Below are 26,581 nucleotides of genomic sequence, written 5' to 3' on the forward strand. Positions count from 1 at the left end.
TCAGTGGGGTTCTAAAGATTCCTACTATTGTATTCCTGTCAAGTTCTCCCTCTATGTCTGTTAGTATTTGTTTTATATCTTTCAGTGTCCTATATTGGGTGCATGCACATTAACAAGTGTAATATCCTCTTCTTGTATTGGTCCCTTTTTCATAATATAATGTACTTCTTTGTCCCTCCTTTTGGACTTTGTTTTAAAGTCTATTTTGTCTGATATGAGTATTGCTACCCCTGCTTTCTTGTCATTTCCATTTGCATGAAATATCTTTTTCCATCTTCTTACTTTCAGTCTGTGTGTGTCTTTCACCTTGAAGTGAGTCTCTTGTAAGTGACATATTGTAGGTTCTTGTTTTCTTATCCAGTCTGCTGCTCTGTGTCTTTTGATCAGAGCATTTGTTCCATTGACATTTAAAGTAATTATTGATAGGTATGTACTTATTGCCATTTTAAACTGTGTTTTCCTGTCAATATTGTAGTTCTTTGTTTCTTCTTTTTGTTTTTTCTTTTGTGCTTAAACACACTCTAAACAATCCACATTTTTATAGTTCACTCCCCCACATTCTTTGATTTTGATGTCCTATTTTATATCTTATCCTTTTGCTGCTAATTGTAGTTATAATCACTTTCACAAAAAATTTTTGATTGTTTTTTAATCTATGTACTGGCTTAAGTGATCTTCAATCCTTTTATATATTTGCCTTTTCTATTGTGACTGTCCCTTTCCTATAGATTCTTGTTTCTTTTGTGTTTAGAGAAGACCCTTCAATATATCTTCTAGGATAGGTTTAGTATTGCTGAATTCTTTTGGGTTTTGCTTGTCTGAGAAATTCTTTATCTCTCCTTCTATTCTAGATGATAATCTTGCTGGGTAGAGTTGCAGGTTTTCCCTTTCAGGACTTTGAATATATCATGCCACTCCCTTCTGACCTGCAAAATTTCTGCAGAGAAATCAGCTGATAGCCTTATGGAGGTTCTCATGTAACTGACTCTTTGTTTTCTCTTGCTTTTAGAATCCTCTCTTTAAGTTTTGCCTTTTTAATTATGACATGTGTTGGTGTGGATCTGTTTGAGTTCATCTTGTTTGGGATCCTCTGTGCTTCTTGCACTTGAATATCTGTTTCCTTCTTTAGGTTTGGGAAGTTTTCAGCAATAATTTCTCCAAATACACTTTCAATCCCCTTTTCTCTCTCTTTTCCTTCTGGAACCCAGCTTATGCATAGTTTGGCATGCTTTATATTATCCTATAAATTTTGTATGCTGCTTTCATTTTATTCATTTGTCTTTCTGTCTGCTTTTCTGACTGGGTGATTTCCATTAGTATGTCCTCCAGATCACATATTCATTCTTCTGTGTTATTTAGTCTATTCATTGCTTCTAGATTTGATTTTATCTCACTGAGTTGTCTAATTTTGATTTGATATTTTCTAGTTTGTTACTACAGAGATCTGCATTTCTATCAATCTTTTAATTCCTTTAGCATTTTTATTACCTCCTTTTTGAACTCAGGGTATAGTAGTCTGGTGAAGTCTGTTTCATTATTTGTTCTTTCAGGGGATTTCTTTTATTTTAATTTGGAGTAGTTTCTCTGCTTTTTCATTTTACTTAACTTTCTCTGTCTCTATGAATTTAGAAGAAACAGTTATCTACTGTGGTCTTGAAGGGGTATTTTTATTTGGAAGCATCCCTGTGTAGACTGTGAATCCAATATTCTGGTGCGAGGGCTGGTTTCAATATGGGTACCAGCCACATCTTTCCTCAGAGTTTGCTGGTTGTTATCCCCTTGATAGGGGAGTAACTGGTGAGGTGTCCAGAGCCTATGCTCTGGGTGGGGCCTCCTCCTTGCTCTGTGGCTGTTACAGCCCTGTCAGCGGTGGTGTCTGCTCCCCAGTTGTCAGAGTAAAAGCTCCGAGGGTCAGGTTCACTCAGGCTCCTTTGACCTTGAGTGCGTGACCTGCTCCACAGGAGGTGACTGCTGAAGCAACTGAGGCCCATGTCATCACAGCGAATCTATGCACTACCCATGCAGACATCTGCAGTTCTGTCTAGAAGCAGCCAAATGCCACATCTCTTTTCGTGTTATGTTTATCCCAGGCCTAGTGCTAGGCTGTGGTGTGGAATGGGCTGGTGCTGGGGGCTGGGACTTTGTGGCTTCAGGAACCAAGGTGGTTGTGCTGCTGCCTGAGAACTAGGCTGCCTCTGTTCCAGACCTCTCCCAGGACCTGTCCGTGCCAGATGCTGCTCCAAGTTGTGGTGTGGGGTGGGCAGAGCCAGTGAACTCCCTTTGGGAAACCAACCACTGCATACTCCTACCCAGGGGCTCTCCATCTGAGACTCAGCACCCCCTGAGCATCTCTGTGGCATCACCCTTTGCAGGAGCCGACAAAATCCACCACAGCTGGACCCACCCCTGCCATGCAAGCAGTGACAAAGAGCTCTGCAGTCTGGCCCGGACTATACCCCAGGCCCTCTGAGCTATCTCCACTAAGCTAGATAGAGTCCTCTCCCAGGGTCTGTCTGCCAGAGATTCAGCACTTAGCCATTGCACATATTTGTAGCCCTGCCCGATGCACGCCTGATATTGGGAAGTGTGGCAAGCCAGCTGCCAATCTCTCTCTGTCCTGATTGTCAGCAAGCCAGCACACACGCACTCCTCACAAGTAGAGTCTGGGCTTCTCCAGCCCCTCTATCTGTCCCAGCAGATTTCCCAGCAGGCAAGGGGGCTCCCCAGGGTCTGCCCATGTAGACCTTTTCTCCTTTATAGATCCCTCCCAGGGACACCAGTCCTGTCCTGATTCCTTTTTTTCCTTCCTACTCAGTTATGTGGAGATCTTTCTTGCAGCTTTGGTTATATAGGAGATCTTCTGCCAGTCTCCAGCTGGTTTCCTGTGAGAAATGTTCCACATGTGGATGTATTTTTGATGTGTTTATGGGGGAAGGTGAGCTCCACATTCTCCCCTCCGCCATCTTGATCCCCCTCCAGGCTTATCTCCTTCTTTAAGGAAAATCATACTCTAAAACCTAGCTATGATGAAGGGGTTAAAGTAAACTTGGAATGCATCATAAAGAGCAGCGGACTTCTCTGTAAAATGTATTTCAGAGAATTCCTATCCTATTCAGGATAACATAATCATCCAGACCCTCGCAAACTCTGTGCTTAGTAGGATGGAGTATGGTCTGCTATCAACACTGATTCCCAGCAACTTAGTGATGCTGTTAAGGAACCTTCTTAAACAGGTTCTATGGCTGGCAGAGAGAATTTATCACCCTGGCATTGCTGAGAAAGTCATCTGGAGTGTACAGAAAACAAATATTCTTTTCCTTGATTCTAAGACCTTAATATTCAAATTATAAGTGATTGAAGATATTTTCTGAGTAGTTTAGAGTGTCATAGGAAAGACATAAATTTTATTCAAGTTTATTGTGAGAATCTTTGTTGTGGAGCCATTCATGTTTTTCCTTCTGGTTATCTCAACTGAGATATAATACTCAGGAAATTAAGGTTATAAGGTTAAGTGCCTATGTGGTCTTGTCCCAGGGACCAGATCCACTGAGCTTTTCCTAACATTCTTATACCAGATAATTAAGATTAAAATGAGCATCAGGGACATTCTTGAAGGGAGCATAAATGTGTTTTAAATGAGCAAATTGCATTCAGAGAAAGATGGAGGTAATACTGAAGTGTGGTTCAGGTTGGAGGGTGGGACCATGGGAGGACAGACTCATTCCCTACATCTTGGTGACTGCAGAGGTTTAAGAGCTCCTAGTTTACCAGTGAGGCTAAGGTCTTAACACAAGATGAGAGCTGCCTCCTTGTGTCATTTACCAGTTGCCACTTCAGAGGAAGCGTCTGCTTTCCAGACACAGACATGGGTTAAGACCAGCGTTAGGGACAGAGCCACAGGCTGTACCAGAAACAGATAGTAGAAGAGCCCCAGCCACATTAGCAGAACATTTTTACCTTCTGCCTATCATCCTTTTCCATGCAGTTAGCAGAGGTCGGGCTAACTGAGGCAGCCAACATATGCTGCCAGTCACCTCCAGAGCCTCTCAGAAGTCAAGAGACTTTGAAGTTCTCAGTATATGTAGAAATGAAGAAATGTCTAAACAGAGTTACAAAATGTACATTTTTAATTTTACATTTAACAAATCGCTTCCTGTAAAGCACACCAAAAAAACATGAAAATAGTAATTACGGGATTTATGAAACTACTAAGTCCTTGTGCGCTATGGATCGTGTGGTCCAGATAATGGGATATAAGTTTAAAGTAGTCTGATGGGTATTGTCTCCTTTTGGTCCTTTCAGTGCAACGCCAGACATAATATTCTTGTTTATACTTGAGACCCTTCATGACTGGGAAGCCCAGGCAAGATGGCTCCCTGAGTCCCCCTGTGAAGGATACTCTCCCAAGTTAACCTCTCCCAAGTTTTCCTAGTTGAAAATCTTTCCTTAACCATAAGCCTATCACACCACCTGCTCCAACTTATTGTGATATTCTAAAGGAGGCAAAAAGACAATTTGCAAACAACCAAAAGGATTTTAGAATGTAAGTTGACTCCATACTATTGATAAATATAAAATCATAGAATCCTTTAGAGCTGTAAGCAATCATAGAAATTATCTACAACTAAGCTTCTTATTTTACCGATTAGGAGAGTCACCTCTGAGCATCTTATAGACTCGGAGATTCTTTTCAGGTAGGTGTCAAAGGATGTATGTTGTAACCATGGAGACACGGCACATGTCAGGGATTGAAAAAAGGAAGGAAGCTTTCCTGTGGTCTGGGTGGGGGGATGCACCCCAACGTGGAGAGACCAGGAGAGAGTTCCCAGGAAGAGAGACTGGAGTATTGTTCATTTACAAAGATAAGCCCTGGAAGAAGAACAGAAAGGTTGTCTGTAATAGAAGGAGTTCCTTGTAGCTGGGGTGGCAGCAGGGGTGATATGGAGGAAAGCAAGGCAAGGAGTTCTTTTCGGAAACGTTTTCTTGGGGAAACATTTTAAGTTTTTTGTGCTTAACTAAAATGATTACTCTTGACCAGTTATGGTATTCTTATGTGCCAGGAAGCGAGAAATGGCTTAATGAGGATGTCCATCGATTTTTATGAGGACAAATTGGCAGGGTCCAATTCTTCTGTCTGCGATATCAAGGTCACTGCCTAGCTGTCTTATTGCCTTAAAGGGGAGAAAGGATGGGCATCCTATCCTTTGGGTACCTGATGCTGTTCCGGAAACACATCAAAGAGAGGTAAACAGAAGAGCAGCCAGCCTTGTCCTACCCAGCAGGCAGAAGTCTGAGCCTCTACTTTCCCTGGGGCCCCATTCCCCTCCCACTGACATACACACATGCACATGCACACACACAGACACACACACAGAGCCCTTAGATTTCCTATTTTCAGTGGGAAGAACAGGGATGGGCACCTTGTAAGAGGGCCCATGTGGGAACAGCAAGGTGGAGTCCAGGCTGTACTCAGCTGACATGGGTGATGCCTTTGGCACATGTTTATAAGGGGCAGTGTGCTGGGGGATTCCTCATACCACGTGGTGCATTGGGAGGGGATGCTGAAGAACTGTTTTGTAATGGACCTTTACTGATATGTGGAAGGCAGCAAATTGTTGATTTATTCTTTCTCAATGAGAATTGCCTGCTTTATTTTAAAATTTAACTCCAAACTTTGACTTTATAGAGAAAAGCACATAATTAATGAAGAAATAAAACTCCTAAGACAGCGACAGGAAAGAGTTGACAAGGAGCTTCATAGGTTTGTTTCTTATTCAACTCGTAGTGCTTAAAAACATTTTAATTGAACAAATGTGTTACATAAACCACAATAGGTTTAATATGTAAAAATTCATTAACTGGAATATCTGCAGAAGTTTTCTACTCCGTAGTTCATCAAGAGTAACACGAAATTTTTTATCCACATAATCACTTACTCTAATTTAATTAATTGCTAAACATTATCATCATCTCCTTTTACTCTACCAGACATAGGACTTAAGCTGAGGGCCTTTTAAATATAGGCTCATAACCACAGGAAGATGTAAATTAGAAAAACAACCTATTTAGCTGGTCTCAGGCTAGTTCTTTGTCCCTTTCTGCCCCTACTGCTTCCCCTATACATACAAACATTGTACCCCACTGAAACAAGGAAAGTTGGGCATCTTTGTTTATTTTATTACAGTGTAAAAAAGAAAACCATAAAGTGTTGGGACTAACCCAACACTTCCAGTACATCCACATAGGCAAGAATAAATGTCAGATGAGTACAGCCCTTCAAATAAACCCCTGTGGGAAACCACAATTTTGTGCCAGTCATGCTGCCATAATTCTAATTGCTATTTTGGAACTTATAAAGCTAGTCTCCCAGTCACATAGGAAATTCAACTCATTATGTTAAAATCTTACTTCATTTTTCACTAAAAATTTTATCACCCAGCTTTCCCCTTCACAGCCTAAGATCTGACTCCAGATGACTTTTACCAGTTCCCAAAAATCAAATCTATAGAGAACAGGATTTCTCACCACTCAAGATATGCAAAAGGATGCAGACTGGTTTTCAGAGCAACTCACAAGAAGAAGCACTCAAATATGTTTTATGCGATGGCATATTGCTGGAGAAAGTGAAAGGGAAAATACTCATTTGGGTATATAACTCCCACGTGCCTGTTACATTTATAGGCACAGTGTCCAAGTTTCTATCTGTAATCTTCAAAAAAAGATAGTCATGGAAAGGAAATATAGAAAGATGGGAGATTGGGTAGTGGTGACGCTTGCAAAACTTTGTGAATATACTAAAACCTACTGAATTGTATACTTTGAAAGGGTGGATTTTAGGTTATGTAACATATCAACAAAGCTGTTATTAAAAACAAAAGAAGAGGGCTTCCCTGGTGGCGCAGTGGTTGAGAGCCCGCCTGCCGATGCAGGGGACACGGGTTCGTGCCCCGGTCTGGGAAGATCCCACATGCCGTGGAGTGGCTAGGCCCATGAACCATGGCCACTGAGCCTGCGCGTCCGGAGCCTGTGCTCCGCAACAGGAGAGGCCACAATAGTGAGAGGCCCGTGTACTGCAAAAAAAAAAAAAAAAAAAAAAAAGAGGGAACTGTAAATTAAATTGGGTTGGAAAATGTAAAATAGATAGCTAGTGGGAAGCAGCTGCATAGCACAGGGAGATCAGCTCAGTGCTTTGTGACCACTTAGAGGGGTGACACACAAGAGGGAGGAGATATGGGGATATATGTATATGTATAGCTGATTCACTTTGTTATACAGCAGAAATTAACACACCATTGTAAAGCAATTATACTCCAATAAAGATGTTTAAAAACATGATACAATAAAAAAATACAGTTACTCTAAAAAAATAAAAGTGGGTTGGAAGATGGATTGATTTAAACAAAGTGAGATGAACCAGTCTCAGGATGACTTGAAGTCAAGAAGATTCTAAGAGTGTGTACTGAAAAAAGGGCACCAGGGATATTTAAATAGGACTATGAGGAAAAGACTCAGAGCCAGATTTTAGAAAAGCAGGGAAGAATAGTCCAAAAGGGTAGTAAGAAGTGAGGAGAAAACCTAGGTTGAGGAGATAAAATTGGCAGAGATAAAGTAGAGAAAGAGTAAGGGAGTATTTGTTAGTCAGAGAACACTAACGCAAGAGGCCCCTCAGAGGTAGCCCTACTGGGTGCCCTCAGGGGACCCCCAGGCTAAATGATAGAGAAACCTAGAGCAGGCCTTATAGGGGTTTAGCTAATCCAAAGTTCATGCTTCAGCAAAGTGTATTTGGAATTTTCAGAAAATTTCACTTCCTACAGATTTCACAGAATAATTTCAAATGTTTCACTTGAAAATCGCCAGTGAAATCAATAGCCTTATACCATTTTTCATTTTTCTTTCTCTCATCTGTGTTTCTCTTGCTGTCTCTCCCTTGTCCTAAGTTCCTACCGTTCCTTGCCTGGCCTACCTCTGCTTCTGTCTTTATCCGTAGATCTCTGGAAAGTTTCCTGCTGCCTCCTCAATTCAACTATTCAACTCCTTAAAAATATTTCTTGAATGAGTACGTGGTGACAGAAATCATGATAGATTCCTGGATCCCCACCCTTGATGAGCTTACAGTCTAGTAAGCGCCCCCCTCACCCTTTATCCTTTTCCATCTCTCTTTCTCTCTCTCCCCCAGATATTTTCCAGGCCAGTCCCTTTTACTCTTCCCTCCCCAGTGACTCATCTTAAAATCTGCACTGGAGCCCAGTGAGTGGAATTAGTTGAGGGAATACTTACTGTGTGAACCATCTCACTGAAGAGGATGCTTCACTGCTGGGATGCAGTGTCACACAGTGGTTAGAATAGAGGGCGCAAGTCACACTGCTTGGGTTCAAATTCTCTATTACTTGCTAGCTGTATGACTGTGGACAGGTTAGTTAACCTATCTGAGCCTCTTTCCTCATCTATAACATAGGATAATAGTAGTACCTACTTCCTAAGATTGTTGTCAGAGTAACTGAATTAATATATGTAAAGTGGTGGCAAATGCCCAGCATATTAAACTCTTCGTAAATCGTGGCTCTTAGTTGGTGTCAGTATGAAAACAGTTAGTTTGGTTACCAATTTTCTTTCTTTCATGATTAGGCTCCAAGCAAAGGCTACCAAGAAACCTTACAAAGTTAAGAATGATTTTGAGAATTTCCTACAAAACTGATAAGTTTTTTTCTGAAAATAATTGAGAATTCTCTCTCTAGCTTCTCTTATATAGACTGGAAAATATTTAATAAGCAATGTATGGTTTCACATCCAAGTTACAGTGTCAGGATGGAATACATTCTTGTTATTTAATCATCCACTTGCACATTTAGGGTAATATCTCTCTCATGTATTAGTGACAACCTCATGCTCACTCATCCCCATCCCTTGCTTCTGACCAGAAGTATTTTATGCAACTGAAAACCTCCAAATGCAGAATTTCAAACTAATAGAAAATTATTGGTATTTGAAGTCATATTTTATTTCCCATTAATAATTCAACAAAAATATATTGGATTCCAACTACTGTGTTAGATGAATGATTCTTGCCCTCGATTAACAGAAATGTAAGAAATTATAAGGTTTAAACAGTACTCAAGTGTAAGAAAGAAAGAAAAGGAAGGACATGGTCCCATCTTTCCAGTTCTTTGTCCCCTTCCCTTCTGCTCCACCTTAACTTACAGGCAGTCGTATTAAATCTAAAGGTCCTTCCTCCCTTCCAACAAGAAAGAACATGTAGAAAATAGTGTACAATAAATCTGAAGGTTGGACAATCTGAGGTAAGGAATAAGAGAGAGCTTTTCATTTTCAGCATGTCAGGCTTCCATGCAAAAATCTAGAGCAATCCTCATTGGCTACTGATGTGATGTCAAAAACAGGGGTCAAATAATCTAACCAAATTCCTATGAGCCAGAAAGGTAATGGAAAGCGGTAATATTGTTGGGTGTTTAATATTAAACAAATATTGGGTGTTTAATATTAAATAGATAGTACTATTCTTTATTCCACAAAAAAAATTATTTCTCCCGTTTTTTCATGGTCTCTCTTAACTGCTACTGCTAGAGACATGGGTACAGAGAAATATTTATTTAGTATAAGAAAACTGTGCAAGTGTACTGGTAAAGGGCAAGTGACCTCAGCTGGTAAATAGTAAATGGCCTGAGTCTTAGAGAAACTATAGGAGCTATGGACACCATAGCACACTGGAGAGTCTGTGCCTCAGCGAAACAAAGCAACTACTTCCTCACCTCTAGTTCATTGTGGCTCTGCAGGAATAGAGGCTAAAGTGTTATCAGATCTTCCACCATTTGTAATCCAGATTCTTCTGTAAAATTCCTGTTTAGGACCCAAGTTTTTAAATACCCCTAGAGGCCAAACTAAATAAATCTGCAGACCAGACGAGGCCTATGGTCTGCTGGTTTGCAATCCCTGGTCTAAATGCTGGACTTGGAGCTCTTCAAAAGCTGGCTCCAGCCAGTATAGCCAATCTTATTCTCCACTATATCCCAAGGCAAACCCTTCACTCCCACTGAGTCTTCCCAACATATCATGTTTACCCATAATCATATACTTTGCTTATCTGCCATGCCTACTCCCCAGCTTTCAAATTCTATTCATCCTTTAAGGCCCTGCTCAAATTGCATCTTCTACATGAAGCTTTTTTCCAGTGGCCCTAGCCCCATCCTTTCCAGGCAAGTTCAATATCTCTCATAATTTCTAGAATAACACTTGGTGATGGTTTCATTGGAAAATAGCTCTTTTCTTCAAGCCAGACAACAAGACAAATATGGGAGTAGATTCTGGCTTAGAACAATTATGTCCTCCAAAGCAGAGCGTGCACTAGAAATTTTTACTTACCTGTTTTGTAAAGAAGGTATCTCATGGTGAAAAATTTAAAGGCAAGTGCCATTTTTTTCTTACAGTAATCCAGGCATCTTCAAAGAATTATATCGACCACAGATCTTCTGTGGAAAATGGAAAGGTTTTAAAAAGCAAAGGATTATCATTTTAAATCAATTTTTAAAATTCAAAATTAACAAATTTGACTTAAGCTTTCTCAAGTACTTACCTTTCTGCTAAGAATGAAAATGCACCAGAACTTTATTTTAGAATAGAATAATGGATTTCCTAGTACTTTATATGACTGCTGTCCTTCGAGAAATGTAACAACCAGCTTTGCCTCAGCTTCTCTGAAACTGAGATTCAAGATGATGATGTCCAGTCTTTTTGTTCATTAATGTGCAACTCAATCATAGAATAATAGAAAATTGTGATAAACTTCTGGTTCATGCCATATGACTGCTGGTCTCCCAATTATCTGACTGTGTCACAAAATGCTTTTCGGTCTAAATCTTCATATAATTCAGGAAAGCCTTCCTGTAGTCTATCCGTGAGAGAGAGCCACTCATTTACCATCACCACATGGCCAAACTTTCTGCCCATTTTGATAAACATATACAGGCACCCACCAATACCCCTACCCAATCCCAGAACTCATGCTCAGCCTTTTCATACTTTCACCCTCATGCCTCACACCTGCCCTACATTGGTCCACATATACAAACAAGCTTTGCTAGACACACGACGAAGATGCAAGTCACAGATGGATTTTCCTAGAATAGTAAACATACCTCCTGGATTAGAGAGGCATTTGAGAAAAGGTAGGATAGAGTGGGAAGAAAGTAAATTCCATGAACAAATTGAATTATCTGAATTAACATCCAGATAATTCTCTATGTCAATGTGAATAGAGATAAAACTTGAAGTGTCTTTTATCTAAGTTTCCCTATTATGACAGGGAAAGCTCAGGGCCAAAAGAATTGAAAGTGATTGTTTATATGATATCACATGGTTAAAAAAAAATGAAATGAGCCTGGGATTTTCTTCCTAAATCCATCTTTTGAAAAAAAAATTTTTTAAAGTGATCCTCCTCATCTTGATAACTGGGGGAATCTCACTTTCAAGTATACAGTATCCAGGAAAATCTGTGAATCCTTAATAACGTATTATTTTAATAGCGTTCTGAAGCCCGAACTGAGAGAAAACTTCTGGCATCACTATCATCATCATCATCAACAACAGAAGACTTCAACCTTGAGGAAGAAGAATGCCAAGAGAAACCAGAAATAAACTGTATTTAAGAATGTATGTTTAATTCAAGTACAATCCATGAGGTCAGTATTGATGGTCTTTTACCATTTGTTTTTAAAAATCTTGAAATCAATACATCCAGTAAATTATCTTAAGAGATCTGTCCAAGCATAATTTTGGCTCTTATTGGTAGAAAACATATTTTAAGATGGAAAAATAATCATTATGAAGCATAGGGAGCTTTCAACCATTTCTTTTGAAATACATCTTGATAATAGCAACCGTTCATCATAATACAAAACAGAAAGAGGATTAATTTGCTGTGGCATAGAAGTCCTGCCAGTTCCTAAATGCTCTAAATAGTTTCTTGGAGATTTTTTACATTGTTTAGGCCTCAAGGAAAACCAAAGCTCCACCTCCAGGTTTGGTAGCAAACAAACTCTGCTTCTCAGGCACTAAGCTTCGATTGCTCCTCTGGTAATAAGCTTCGTGCACATTTGCTAGGAAGCTGGACAGCTTGTCAGCAGGTACTATTGATACTGTGCAGCCTCCCCATCCTGCTCCCGTAAGTCGTGATCCTTGAGCCCCAAATTTCCTAAAACAATGAGAAAAAAAAATTAGAACCTGAAAATGAAAATGAGTGATTTTCCTGGTGCTTTAGAAAAGACAGCATCTCCAAGAACTAAGAAGAGATTACGTGGTGTGTTTTGTGGGGTTTTTTTTCAGTACTGTCAAACATTTTAGGACATTAAGAAATTTATACTATTGTTTGAAGGTGATCTGAAATTTAATTGTATCTAAAACTAGCCCCCAGTTTTGGCTCTTAAGTAGTAAAAGTCAGTAGTACTCCTGTTTCACAAGGGCTGGCAATAACCCACTGTAGTATTGATTCCATAAAGCCACCACTTGAAGAGTTGTATAGCAAGCCTATAGGTGATCAGGAAGAGGGAGTAAAAAGAAAACAGGCAATGGACATGATCAACATGATGAATCAGAAGGTTGCTCCATATGAGGGCAAATCAAAATTTAAAGTGCAAGTCTTATATATACAAATGAGAGCTTCCTCTGGTGGCTATTTAAGCTGCATTCAGTCCCCTAGAACAGATAGCCTAGATTTCTGCTGAATAAATTTATCAACAAAGAATGTGTTACTAAACTCTAAATTAGTTTGTCTGTTCAATCTCTAAAGGGAAATTATGCAGACCTTTCCACAGAGGATAGTGGCTTCTGCAGGTCCACCCCCATTTTCCCTGCACCTTCAGGAGCTGGCTGGTCTGACAAATGGACTCAGAATTTATCATCAGACAAAACGTGTGATTGAGATGGAAACTACTATATAAGCCACCACAGAGCAAGGGGTAATTTTAGTCAGTCACCATAAACCAGGCACAGTTTCAAACCTTGTACAAAAGTGAAAGGCCCTACACAAAGTACAAGGATCACTCATCTTTAAAACATGCAATTTATCCTGACAATAACAGTTAATGTATCAACAGGAAGACACTGAACTCACCAAAAAACATACCCCACATCCAAAGACAAAGGAGAGGCCACAATGAGATGGTAGAAGGGGGCACAATCACAATAAAATCAAATCCCATAACTGCTGGGTGGGTGACTCACAAACCAGAGAACACTTATACCACAGAATTCCACCCACTGGAGTGAAGGTTCTGAGCCCCATGTCAGGCTTCCCAACCTGGGGGTCTGGCAACGGGAGGAGGAATTCCTAGAGAATCAGACTGTGAAGGCTAGTGGGGTTTGATTGCAGGACTTCGACAGGACTGGGGGAAACAGAGATTCCATTCTTGGAGGGGACACACAAAGTAGTGTGCCCATCAGGACCCAGGGGAAGGAGCAGTCACCCCGTAGGAGACTGAATCAGACCTACCTGCTAGTGTGGGAGGGTCTCCTGCAGAGGCGGGGGTTGGCTGTGTCTCACCGTGAGGACAAGGACACTGACAGCAGAAGTTCTGGGAAGTACTCCTTGGCGTGAGCCCTCCCAGGGTCCACCATTAGCCCCACCAAAGAGCCCAGGTAGGCTCCAGTGTTGGCTTGCCTCAGGCCAAACAACCAAGAGGGAGGGAACCCAGCCGCACCCATCAGCAGACAAGCTGATTAAAGTTTTACTGAGCTCTTCCTCAGAGCGACAGCCAGCTCTACCCACCACCAGTCCCTCCCATCAGGAAACATGCACAAGCCTCTTAGATAGCCACATCCACCAGAGGGCAGACAGCAAAAGCAAGAAGAACTACAATCCTGCAGCCAGTGGAACAAAAACCACATTCACAGAAAGATAGACAAGATGAAAAGGCAGAGGGCTATGTACCAGATGAAGGAACAAGATAAAACCCCAGAAAAACAACTAAATGAAGTGCAGATAGGCAACCTTCCAGAAAAAGAATTCAGAATAATGATAGTGAAGATGATCCAGAACCTCGGAAAAAGAATAGAAGCAAAGATCTAGAAGATGCAAGAAATGTTTAACAAAGGCCTAGAAGAATTAAAGAACAACCAAACAGAGATGAACAATACAATAACTGAAATGAAAACTACACTAGAAGGAATCAATAGCAGAATAACTGAGGCAGAAGAACGGATAAGTGACCTGGAAGACAGAATGGGGGAAATCACTGCTGTGGAATAGAATAAAGAAAAAAGAATGAAAAGAAATGAAGACAGCCTAAGAGACCTCTGGGACAACATTAAACACACCAACAATCACATTATAGGGGTCCCAGAAGGAGAAGAGAGAGACAAAGGGCCTAAGAAAATATTTGAAGAGATTATAGTTGAAAATTTCCCTAACACGGGAAAGGAAATAGCCACCCAAGACCAGGTAGCACAGAGAGTCCCATACAGGATAAAGCCGAGGAGAAGCATGCCAAGACACATAGTAATCAAATTAGCAAAAATTAAAGACAAAGAAAAATTATTGAAAGCAGCATGGGAAAAACAACAAATAACATACAAGGGAACTCCCATAAGGTTAACAGCTGATTTCTCAGCAGAAACTACAAGCCAGAAGGGAGTGGCATGACATATTTAAAGTGATGAAAGGGAAGAACCTACAAACAACATTATTCTACCCAGTAAGGATCTCATTCATATATGATGGAGAAATCAAAAGCTTTACAAACAAGCAAAAGCTAAGAAAATTCAGCACCACCATACCAGCTGTACAACAGTTGCTAAAGGAACCTCTGTAAGTGGGAAATACAAGAAAAGGACCTACAAAAACAAACCCAAAACAATTAAGAAAATGGTAATAGGAACATAAATATCAATAATTACCTTAAAGGTGAATGGATTAAATGCTCCAACCAAAAGACACAGGCTTGTTGAATGGATCCAAAAACAAGATCCATTTATATGCTGTCTACAAGAGACCCACTTCAGACCTAGGGACACATACAGACTGAAAGTGAGGGGATGGAAAAAGATATTCCATGCAAATGGAAATCAAAAGAAAGCTGGAGAAGCAATACTCATATCAGATAAAATAGACTTTAAAATAAAGAATGTTACAAGACACAAGGAAGGACACTACATAATGATCAAGGGATCAATCCAAGAAGAAGATATAACAATTATAAATATATATGCACCCAACATAGGAGCACCTCAACACATAAGGCAACTGCTAACAGCTATAAAAGAGGACATCAACAGTAACACAATAATAGTGTGGGATATTAACACCTCACTTATACCAATGGACTGATCATCCAAACAGAAAATTAATAAGGAAACACAAGCTTTAGATGACGCAACAGACCAGATAGATTTAATTGATATTTATAGGACAGTCCATCCAGAAACAGCAGATTACACTTTCTTCTCAAGTGCGCACAGAACATTTTCCAGGATAGATCATATCTTGGGTCACAAATCAAGACACAGTAAATTTAAGAAAATTGAAATCATATCAAGCATCTTTTCTGACCACAATGCTATGAGATTAGAAGTGAATTACAGGGAAAAGAATGTAAAAAACACAAACACATGGAGACTAAACAATATGTTACTAAATAACCAAGAGATCACTGAAGAAATCAGAGAGGAAATCAAAAAATACCTAGACCAAATGACAATGAAAAAATGATGATCCAAAACCTATGGGATGCAGCAAAAGCACTTCTAAGAGGGAAGTTTAGAGCTATACAAGCCTACCTCAAGAAACAAGAAAAATCTCAAATAAACAACCTAACCTTACACCTAAAGCAACTAGAGAAAGAAGAACAAACAAAACCCACAGTTAGCAGGAAAGAAATCATAAAGATCAGAGCAGAAATAAATGAAATAGAAACAAAGCAAACTATAGGAAAGATCAATAAAACTAAAAGCTGGTTCTTTGAGAAGATAAACAAAATTGATAAACCATTAGCCAGATTCATCAAGAAAAAGAGGGAGAGGACTCAAGTCAATAAAATTAGAAATGAAAAAGGAGAAGTAAAAACAGACACCACAGAAATACAAAGCATCCTCAGAGACTACTACAAGCAACCCTAGGCCAATAAAATGGACAACCTGGAAGAAATGGACAAATTCTTAGAAAGGTATAACCTTCCAAGGCTGAAGCAGGAAGAAATAGAAAATAAGAACAGACCAATCACAAGTAATGAAATTGTAACTGTGATTAAAAATCTTCCAACAACAAAAGTCCAGGACCAGATGGCTTCACAGGTGAATTCTATCAAACATTTAGAGAAGAGCTAATACCCATCCTTCTCAAACTCTTCCAAAAACTTGCAGAGGAAGGGACACTTCCAAACTCATTCTGTGAGGCCACCATCACCCTGATACCAAAACCAGACAAAGATAGTAGAAAAAAGGAAAATTACAGACCAATATCACTGATGAATATAGATGCAAAAATCCTCAACAAAATACTAGCAAACAGAATCCAACAACACATTAAAAGGATCATACACCATGATCAAGTGGGATTTATCCCAGGGATGCAAGGATTCTTCAATACATGTAAATCAATCAATGTGATAAACCATATTAACAAATCGAAGAATAAAACCCATATGATCATCTCAATAGATGCAGAAAAAGCTTTTGAAAAAATTCAACACCCATTTATGATAAAAACTCTCCAGAAAGTGGGCATAGAGGGAACCTACCTCAACATAATAAAGGCCATATATGACAGACCCACAGCAAACATCATTCTCAATGGTGAAAAACTGAAAGCATTGCCTCTAAGATCAGGAACAAGACAAGGATGTCCACTCTCACCACTATTATTCAACATAGTTTTGGAAGTCCTAGCCATGGTAATCAGAGAAGAAAAAGAAATAAAAGCCATACAAATTGGAAAAGAAGAAGTAAAACTGTCACTGTTTGCAGATGACATGATACTATACATAGAGAATTCTAAAGATGCCACCAGAAAACTACTAGAGCTAATCAATGAATTTGGTAAATTTGCAGGATACAAAATTAATGCATTCTTATAGACTAATGATAAAAAATCTGAAAGAGAAATGAAGGAAACACTCCCATTTACCACTGCAACAAAAAAGAATAAAATACCTAGGAATAAACCTACCTAGGGAGACAAAAGGCCTGTATGAAGAAAACTGATGAAAGAAATTAAAGATGAAACAAACAGATGTAGAGATATACAATGTTGTTGGATTGGATGAATCAATATTGTGAAAATGACTATACTACCCAAAGCAATCTACAGATTCAATGCAATCCCTATCACATTACAAATTGCATTTTTTACAGAACTAGAACAAAAAATCTTAAGATTTCTATGGAGATACAAAAGACCCCGAACAGCCAAAGCGGTCTTGAGGGCAAAAAACGGAGCTGAAGGAATCAGGCTCCCGGTCTTCAGACTAAACTATGAAGCTACAGTAATCAAGATAATATGGTACTGGCACAAAAACAGAAATATAGATCAATGGAACAAGATAGAAAGCCCAGAGGTAAACCCACGCACCTATGGTCAATTAATCTATGACAAAGGAGGCAAGGATATACAATGGAGAAAAGACAGTCTCTTCAATAAGTGGTGCTGGGAGAACTGGACAGCTACATGTAAAAGCATGAAATTATCTCATACCGGTCAGAATGGCCATCATCAGAAAATCTACAAACAATAAATGCTGGAGAGGGTGTGGAGAAAAGGGAACACTCTTGCACTGCTGGTGGGAATGTGAATTGGTACAGCCACTATGGAGAACAGTATGGAGGTTCCTTAAAAAACTACAAATAAAACTGCCATATGACCCAGCAATCCCACTACTGGGCATATACCCTGAGAAAACCATAATTCAAAAAGACTCATGTACCAAAATGTTCACTGCAGCTCTATTTACAATAGCCAGGAGATGGAAACAACCTAAGTGTCCATCATTGGATGAATGGATGAAGAAGATGTGGCACATATATACAATGGAATATTACCCAGCCATAAAAAGAAACGAAATTGAGCTATTTGGGATGAGGTGGATGGACGTAGAGTCTGTCATACAGAGTGAAGTAAGTCAGAAAGAGAAGGACAAATACTGTATGCTGACACATATATATGGAATTTAAGAAAAAAAATGTCATGAAGAACCTAGGGGTAAGACAGGAATAAATATACAGACCTACTAGAGAATGGACTTGAGGATATGGGGAGGGGGAAGGGTAAGCTGTGACAAAGTGAGAGAGTGGCATGGACATGTATACACTACCAAATGTAAAATAGATAGCTAGTGGGAAGCAGCTGCATAGCACAGGGAGATGAGATTGGTGCTTTGTGACCACCTAGAGGTGTGGGATGAGGAGGGTGGGAGGGAGGGAGACGCAAGAGGGAAGAGATATGGGAACATATGTATATGTATAACTGATTCACTTTGTTATAAAGCAGAAAGTAACACAGCATTGTAAAGCAATTATACTCCAATAAAGATGTAAAAAAAAAAAAAAAAAAAAAGAACACTCTCTTAACACCATACACAAAAATAAACTCAAAATGGATTAGAGACCTAAATGTAAGACCGAACACTATAAATCTCCTAGAGGAAAACATAGGAAGCACACTCTTTGACATAAATCAGAGCAAGATCTTTTTTGATCCACCTCCTAGAGTAATGGAAATAAAAACAAAAATAAACAAATGGGACCTAATGAAACTTAAAAGCTTTTGCACAGCAAAGGAAACCATAGACAAGACAAAAAGACAACCCTCAGAATGGGAGAAAATAATTGCAAATGAATCAATGGAAGAAGGGTTAATCTCCAAAATATATAAACAGCTGATGCAGCTCAATATTAAAAAAAACAAACAATCCAATCCAAAAATGGGCAGAAGACCTAAATAGACATTTCTCCAAGGAAGACATACAGATGGCCAAGAAGCACATGAAAAGCTGCTCAACATCACTAATTATTAGAGAAATGCAAATCAAAACTACAATGAGGTATCACCTCACACCAGTTAGAATGGGCATCATCAGAAAATCTGCAAGCAACAAATGCTGGAGAGGGTGCGGAGGAAAGGGAACCCTCTTGCACTGTTGGTGGGAATGTAAATTGATACAGCTACTATGGAGAACAGTATGGAGGTTCCTTACAAAACTAAAAATAGAATTACCATATGATCCAGCAATCCCACTTCTGGGCATATACCCTGAGAAAACCATAATTCAAAAAGACACATGTACCCCAATGTTCATTGCAGCACTATTTACAATAGCCAGGACATGGAAGCAACCTAAATGCTCATGGATAGACGAATGGATAAAGAAGATGTGGTACATATATACAATGGAATATTACTCAGCCATAAAGAAACGAAATTGGGTCATTTGTAGAGACGTGGATGGATCTAGAGACTGTCATACATAGTGAAGTAAGTCAGAAAGAGAAAAACAAATATCGTACGTTAACGCATATATGTGGAACCTAGAAAAATGGTACAGATGAACCGGTTTGCAGGGCAGAAGTTGAGACACAGATGCAGAGAACAAATGTATGGACACCAAGGGGGAAAGTGGCAGGGGTGGTGGTGGTGTGATGAATTGGGAGATTGGGATTGACATGTATACACTGATGTGTATAAAACTGATGCCTAATAAGAACCTGCAGTATAAAAAAATAAATAAAATTCCAAAAAGAAAAAGTTAACATGTACTTCCAATTCTTCCTAATAAAATTTACTCCAAATTCATAGCAGATTAAAAAGCCCATAATTAATTTAGCACAGTTTTGTCCCTTTTTTCCCTCTAAATGAGCTACTTTATTTCCTGGAAAATATCAATAGAATATTACCGCTACTCTGGGACATCAGAATTACTGCACATCAGTAATTCATTTTCCCCCCAATGATCTTCTCTATTGATTTTTTTATCATCTGTTTTATTCAATAAAATATGTTTTTCATATGAAAGTAGATGTTTAAGGAAGAAAACAAAAATGCTTGCAAACAGATAAAGATTACTCATCTCTTCCTGCCCTTCAAACATTCAGCTTATGGCCCAATAGCTGAACTGAGCCCAAACTCCTATGGTCCAGGCTGAAAAGTTCCTCTGACCCTGGGATTCTAGGATTATCCTGAGTTCCTAGGCTGGCAAGGGGCTAGTTTGTAATCTGGTAATTTAAAAAAACCAAAAAAACAAAAAACTGTCATGCAGCCATGTCAAACTATCTCTTCTTGTGGAAAATGCTGAGAAAAATGGAGGTGTCACTGAAGTATCTCTGAAAGACACTAAAATCTGAGCATCAAAGCTAACATGGCATGGTTTAGAGAAGAACAGTATGCCCTCTTACTTGATTTTCTAAGACCCAAACTATGCCATTTTTCTGGACTCAAGTCAACCAGGTCTCTCATGGTCTTCAATGAACTTCTAGGCATATTTTCTTACACTTTCTCATTTGTACTGTTTTTGAAAACTGTGGTTTCAAAATTGAACCTAAAGCAAACTCAGAGTGTTTCTAACTGGCTGCAAAACCCATAGGAATTGTGCCAGGAGGCCTAGTTTCCTGACTATCCTGCCAGTTTCCCGAGGGCAGACACTAGAAGTCCTTCTAGGTAAATACATTATTCACTTTTAAGTCTCCAGAGCTGTTATGTCACCACCCTGCCTGCTGCAAATGAAAATGAACTGGATTGCATCAACCACATGGTCTGAAATCATCAGGGCTCAAATTTCCCCAATAGAGAACAATAAGTGCTATTATAAATAGTCCTCTGCCCCTGAGTAAGTGGCATTTGTGTTCACAAATCGGGGGCTCCCCCAGCAGCTGGTCAGCAGCCTGCCCAGCTATACACACTCACAAAGGCAGAAAGATCCTGACTGCAGTGTGCCCCACTGGTGCTTAATATGCCCTTTGGTATGTGCCACAGAAATTGCGAGAGAGAGCCAGAAGTTAGGAAACCAATAAGCTATAAATTAAGAAAGAAAAATAGGTGAGCTAAGAGTGTTTAGTGAACTTTTCACATTTGCATTTTTCTCCTAGGAGAACAGTAAGACATTAAAAATACAGCTCCTGAGCTATTGCACATCAGAGAGGCAACACAAAAGTTATGAAAACCAAACCCCTAAAATCCCAAATATCACCTTGATGATTGTGGTCACTTGACTGGGAATAACCTGGAAGGGTTGGTCAAAACAACAAAAGCAGCCTCAGCCTTATAAAGCATGATCTACCAAACAAAGGCTAGAGCAGACAAGAGATGGAGATTATAAGGAATGTTCCCTTTGATCCTTTTTATCACTGAAAAGTGTATTCCTATAACCAACTTTCCAGGCACCTAAGTATAGCCTGAGTAAAATTTCCTGCTTTTAAATGAACTGAGTTGACCATAAAGCACTTACTAAGGTAAGGCACAGATCAAAGGTGGTGTTGAGGGGGGAGGGGGGAGAGATCCAGTAAGACCCAACTCTGCCACAAATGGCAAAGAGGGAAAGCAAGGAATTGTGCCTTGTATTTTAATTCAATTTTATTTATTTCAAGATAAATATTGATATACAAATGGATATCAAATTATTTCAGAAAATCTTGAATTTAGGGACAGGTTATTATCTATCTCTCTAATTTCAGGCCAGCATAATTCCAGGCATTTCGTACATTCTAATAAGTGGCTGCTGGATCATTATATTTGTTTTAAAATATGAAAATGTATACTGTTTATTTTTAATTAAATTAATGTTAAAAACTTCAATTATGTGAAACAAAGTAAAATAATAAAGGAAAGTGATGATGCTTGCCCAGTTATAAAATAACTCTTAAATAAACAAAATGTAAATTGTAAGAAATGGCTAAATTTTAAAGAATAATATAAAACACTTTCGAAAGCATATATATATATATATATATATATATATATATATATATATATATGCAGTCAGTAATGTACTCTTTTTCTGGAAAGACTTCTAGCTTCTGCTCTAAGCCTAGAATTTTCCAATTAGAATCTCAGGAAAACACAGCTTCCAGAACAATTTCTATGATTTTTACAGCCAGATTAGAAACACTTTCAGATTGCTTTAGATTCAAGAAACCACAGGCTTCAAATACTGTTCGAATGAGAAAGTATAAGAAAATATAACTGCATGTCTATTTTAGAAATTTAAGCCACAAATGTCATTGAAGACCAGTTGGTTTGGTTCCGACAAATGGCATACATACTGGGGGAGAGGGGGACAATAAATAGAAGACAGAAGCCCAAAGACCAGCGGGCCCCTAAGGCAGCTGAAATGGCTCTCTCCCTTTTTCTTGACAGAGTGTCAGATTAGCCCATAGAGCATGAGGAAAAGAACACACACATGTGGATGTGCACTTCATTCTTCCCCATTCCGACCTGCTCGGGAGAATGACTGCAAGAGGCTGAGCAGCATGGCCAGCCATGGAATAAAACTGTGGGAAGACTTCTGAGGAAGACAGCAAATTAACTTTGGTAACCTTTGTTGGTCTATAAAAATTTGTCATTTATCTTTCTTAATAGCTTGGGCAATAACGCAGCAATGAGTCCTCTGTAATTCCAACAAGTGTCAAAACGAAGATAAAGGCCATTAACTATTTTTTCTTAAGTATAACCAGGGAAACCGATAAAGAATGAGCTGTTTCACATATAATTGACTTGGTTTCAAAATTGTTTTGTGTTCCTCAGTAAATCCTACTTTAAAATTTAGCCATTTCTTAAAATTTACATTTAGTTCATTTAAAAGAAGCATTTTATAATTGGGCAAGCTTCATCTATTTCCTTCATTATTAAACTTTATTTCACATAACTGAGATTTTCTAACATTAATTAAAAAAAAAAAAGTAGTCTAACTGTGTAAGTATAGTTTCCTTCTCCCTCCCTGGCCCTTTCTTTGGATTCTAAACTGATTTTCTCTTGAAGAGCAGCGAAAGGCTCAGCTGAAAAAATGCAAGCATTTGTGATCTCTTCTATGCTTTTTCCCCCCCTTCTCTCTACTTGGGTCATAAAGTAGCTTCCTATACGTTGTCCTATAGACAAGCTACCTAGAGATGCCTTTTGAATATGGTCTAGCTCAGATCACATTAAGATTTGTAGATAGAGCCCTGAGTATTCTAGGCATCGAATCCTTCATTCACTCAATCAATTAGTTGTTTTCTCAAGCAAATAGTTTCCAAGCAGGCCTTCAGAAAAACTAAAGGAATTTGAAGTGCCACAAGTAGGCCAGGGAGCGTGATCTAAAGAGGGTCTTTGGGGACTTCCCTGATGGCACAGTGGTTAACAATCCACCTGCCAATGCAGGGGACACGGGTTCGAGCCCTGGTCTGGGAAGATCCCACATGCCGCGGAGCAACTAAGCCCATGCACCACAACTACTGAGCCTGTGAGCCACAACTACTGATCCCACGAGCCAGAACTACTGAGCCCATGTGACACAACTACTGAAGCCCACACGCCTAGAGCCCCTGCTCAGCAACAAAGAGTAGCCCCTGCTCGCTGCAACCAGAGAAAGCCCACATGCAACAACGAAGACCCAATGCAGCCTAAATAAATAAATTTAAAAAAAAATAAAAAATAAAGAACGTCTTTGGTGGTGCTCCTCCTTGAAGCCTCTTCAGCTTCCCTCCTCCCTCTTCTGGTCTACCCAAGGCAACCAAACTTCTCAGGCTGCCCAGTCTTAGTCACAACTTGCCCATTGGTGTTAACTTTTCTTTAAGGGGACAGGGAAGTATGGAGGTGGTGGTGATTCTTATGCAAAACAACACTCTACCAGAGGTTGAGTTTATGGCACAGTGGCCCACACCAGGCCTTGCCAGGGTCCTTCCCCTCCACCACTTGCCTGGCCCACTAAGATAGTCATAAAGCTTCAGAAGGAACTAGGGCTTAAAGTGTTGCCATTTTTCATTTAAACCTCTCCCTGCATTTACCATTTACTACTCTCCTACTGTCTTTCTCTCCCTGGTTTTTAACCATTCTGTTTTACCACTATCTTGCATTCTTCTGCATTCTTCCCTTTTTTCCCCATACATCCACACAAAAGAAAGTGCCAGACCTTTTGAAAATAGAGTTTAGACTACAATTTCCCATGGGACACAAATAGCCTACTGAAAAGTATTTGCTGACTGAGGAAGGAATGGCATCAATGACTATATCTACTTAATTCTCCTGGGCTGTCCTCCTCTGAGGTTGCTCTACCACTCAGGACCTTTTAGTAACTAGCAACCAACTGGAGTATTTGGAGAATATTACCTACTGGTCACAGTGACAGCAAAGAAAGAATTATATAAAGAAGCTTAGGGACCAGACAACTATTCTGGCCAATATTTCCAAAATGCCAAAAGATAATCTTTCAACATGGGAAACTCGTTCCTTATATGGTTATGGAATAAGTAGAAATTACTTTTGATACTTAGCAATTCCGACAAAAAAACCATAAAAACGGGAATGAGCTCCTTATGCTAGACACAACTGAATTTTCCTCAGAAAAGCAATACAGCAAATGAAAATGGGCGAAACAGAGACACTTTAGCTTCCAGTAAGAAAAGGCAAATAAACAAATAAATGAAAAGAAACAAAAGGTTTGCTCTTCCAAACCCTTTTAAGACACAGTCACTAAATCTTTCATTAGAACCACATTTAAAAAAAATATATAGACCTATAGACTGCTAGAACAGAAAAACACACTGGAGATCATAAAGCAAAGCAATAGTCCAAAGTCACAGAGCTCAGAATGAAAAGAGGCACAGCTAGAACTCAGCCTTCCTAACTGCCAGCCCAGTTTTCATCCTTCTCCTTCCCTGCTCAACATGGCTTTGTTCCATGTTCAAATACTACAACCTGTGACAACCAAAGTCTCCAGCATTAAAGCTTTAAAGCTGGAAAAGGAAAATAGGTAAAAAATGACCCACGTTAAAATACAATCACATCTCAGTATGACCCAAGGAGAGAGAAACAGGTGAGGCAAAAAACACTGGATCGGGAGCTAGGCTTTCCCACTGACGCATTATGTTACCTTGTTCAGATCTCTTAACCTCTTAGTGGTCTCTTGATCTTGAAGGCCTCTTCCTGCTTTCATATCTTATGGTACTAGAAGATAATTGGGACCCAGAAATGTGAAGCCCGGCCTTGGGAAACAAGGAAATTTTCTCAGGCCAAAAACCCGGGAGTCATCTTGGTTCCTCCCTTTCACCCATACAGCAATTGTCTTGACTCTTCCTTCAAGGCATATCTGGCCTAGAATCATTTCACACTTCTACTGCCACCTTCTTCTACTCAAAGTCAGAGTGCTTCCAATGGCTGACAAGGCCCAGGGGTATGGCTCCCCACTACCTCTCTTACTTCATCAACTACTACTCTCTCCTTCCTGAACTGCCCTCCAAGCACACTGGTCCTCCTGCTGTTCCTCACATGTGACAGCCATGTACCTACATCAAGACCTCTCTACTTGCTGTTCTCATTACTTCACTTCCTTCAGGTCTTTGCTCAAATATCATCTCCTCAGAGAGGCCTTCTTCAGCCACTCAATATTATCAGCCACTCAATATAAAGTACTAGTACACACCCCTAGTACTCTCCATCCCTTCTAATTTTTTTTTCATAACACATCACTACCACTCAATTTATTTTTAATTGTCATTTCCCTCTTTACCCATGAGAATGTAAGCTTCATAAAGACAAGAGCTGGTTGACCATCCCAGAACAAGCAAGTTCATTAAAGAATTCCAGGAGGCTGGCAAATGCCCCTCCACTGCTTTTCAGGTGGGATTCAAACTACCCCACTATCTTCTTAGCAACGATGCTTCTTCCTAATTTCTGCACAAATCATTCCACTTCCTCTTATTTCCAGAACTGAACAATATCTGTCCCTGCCATTCACTGGGCCCTTGCTATTTTCAGAAAAGAGCACTTAGAATGAAACAAGCTCTGGAAGGCTTTTTGGCAATTAGTGAGCAAACATTGACGTCAGCAGAGTGATTCTCATCAATGCTATGTTCAAGTCTCTCGACAAGCTGGGTTACATATGCCATTTGTGATCACTGGAGCTACTTGGTTTAAACTTTTCGGGCTGGGAATGTGGCAATGAGTGAGGCAAGCCACAGGTGCCAAGTAGTTAATTATTTTCATTGCTAATTGCAGGCAGTTTTGTATGATTTTTTTTTCTCACAGTGGAAATAACATCTAGCCATTTGAGAGTTCTCCCAATTTCCCTTTCTGTTCTCCAAGGTCAGTGAGCTCCTTCTGGGTAAAGGAACCATTTTACTCTTTTATCCATTCTCTAGCAATTATAAGGAAGTTGTTCTCAGGCTTTGTGAAAGAGTTTCCCTCTTTACATTTCTGTCTCAACCGACCATTCATAAACTGGACTTTCTTCAGTCCTTTTCCCAAATTGCCTAACCTAAACCTGGAAGACAGGAAATGCTGACTCTCTGGGCAATTCCTTCAGCAACCTCTCCCCTGAAAATACATTTCTATCAGGCTTGAGGTCCTCTTTCCTTTTTCTCCCCTTGTTTGAATAAAAGTATTAAACTTAGGACACCGAAC

General features: G+C 39.6%; 2 protein-coding genes across 5 annotated transcripts in view; one reads left to right on the forward strand and one right to left on the reverse strand.

Moving 5' to 3' along the window:
• The window catches only part of FAM227B (family with sequence similarity 227 member B), a gene marked incomplete at its 3' end in the record, with an annotated part of 241,992 nt that extends 230,335 nt beyond the window's left edge, over positions 1–11,657 (forward strand). Inside the window, 5 exon segments of the mRNA XM_082620108.1 lie at positions 4,466–4,543; positions 5,687–5,761; positions 8,626–8,684; positions 8,687–8,694; positions 11,535–11,657. Of these exon segments, the coding sequence (XP_082476234.1) occupies positions 4,466–4,543; positions 5,687–5,761; positions 8,626–8,684; positions 8,687–8,694; positions 11,535–11,657 (343 nt within the window).
• Positions 11,649–26,581, reverse strand: part of GALK2 (galactokinase 2) — a 140,896-nt gene continuing 125,963 nt past the window's right edge. For all 4 annotated transcript variants that reach the window (XM_082620106.1, XM_082620104.1, XM_082620105.1 and 1 more), the window contains one exon: positions 11,649–12,202. In XM_082620106.1, the coding sequence (XP_082476232.1) occupies positions 11,995–12,202 (208 nt within the window). In that variant the 3' untranslated portion in view covers positions 11,649–11,994. The remainder of the gene's footprint in view (positions 12,203–26,581) is intronic.

The sequence above is a fragment of the Mesoplodon mirus genome (assembly GCF_964341445.2).
Source record: "Mesoplodon mirus genome assembly, chromosome: 4".
Lineage (NCBI taxonomy): Eukaryota > Metazoa > Chordata > Mammalia > Artiodactyla > Ziphiidae > Mesoplodon > Mesoplodon mirus.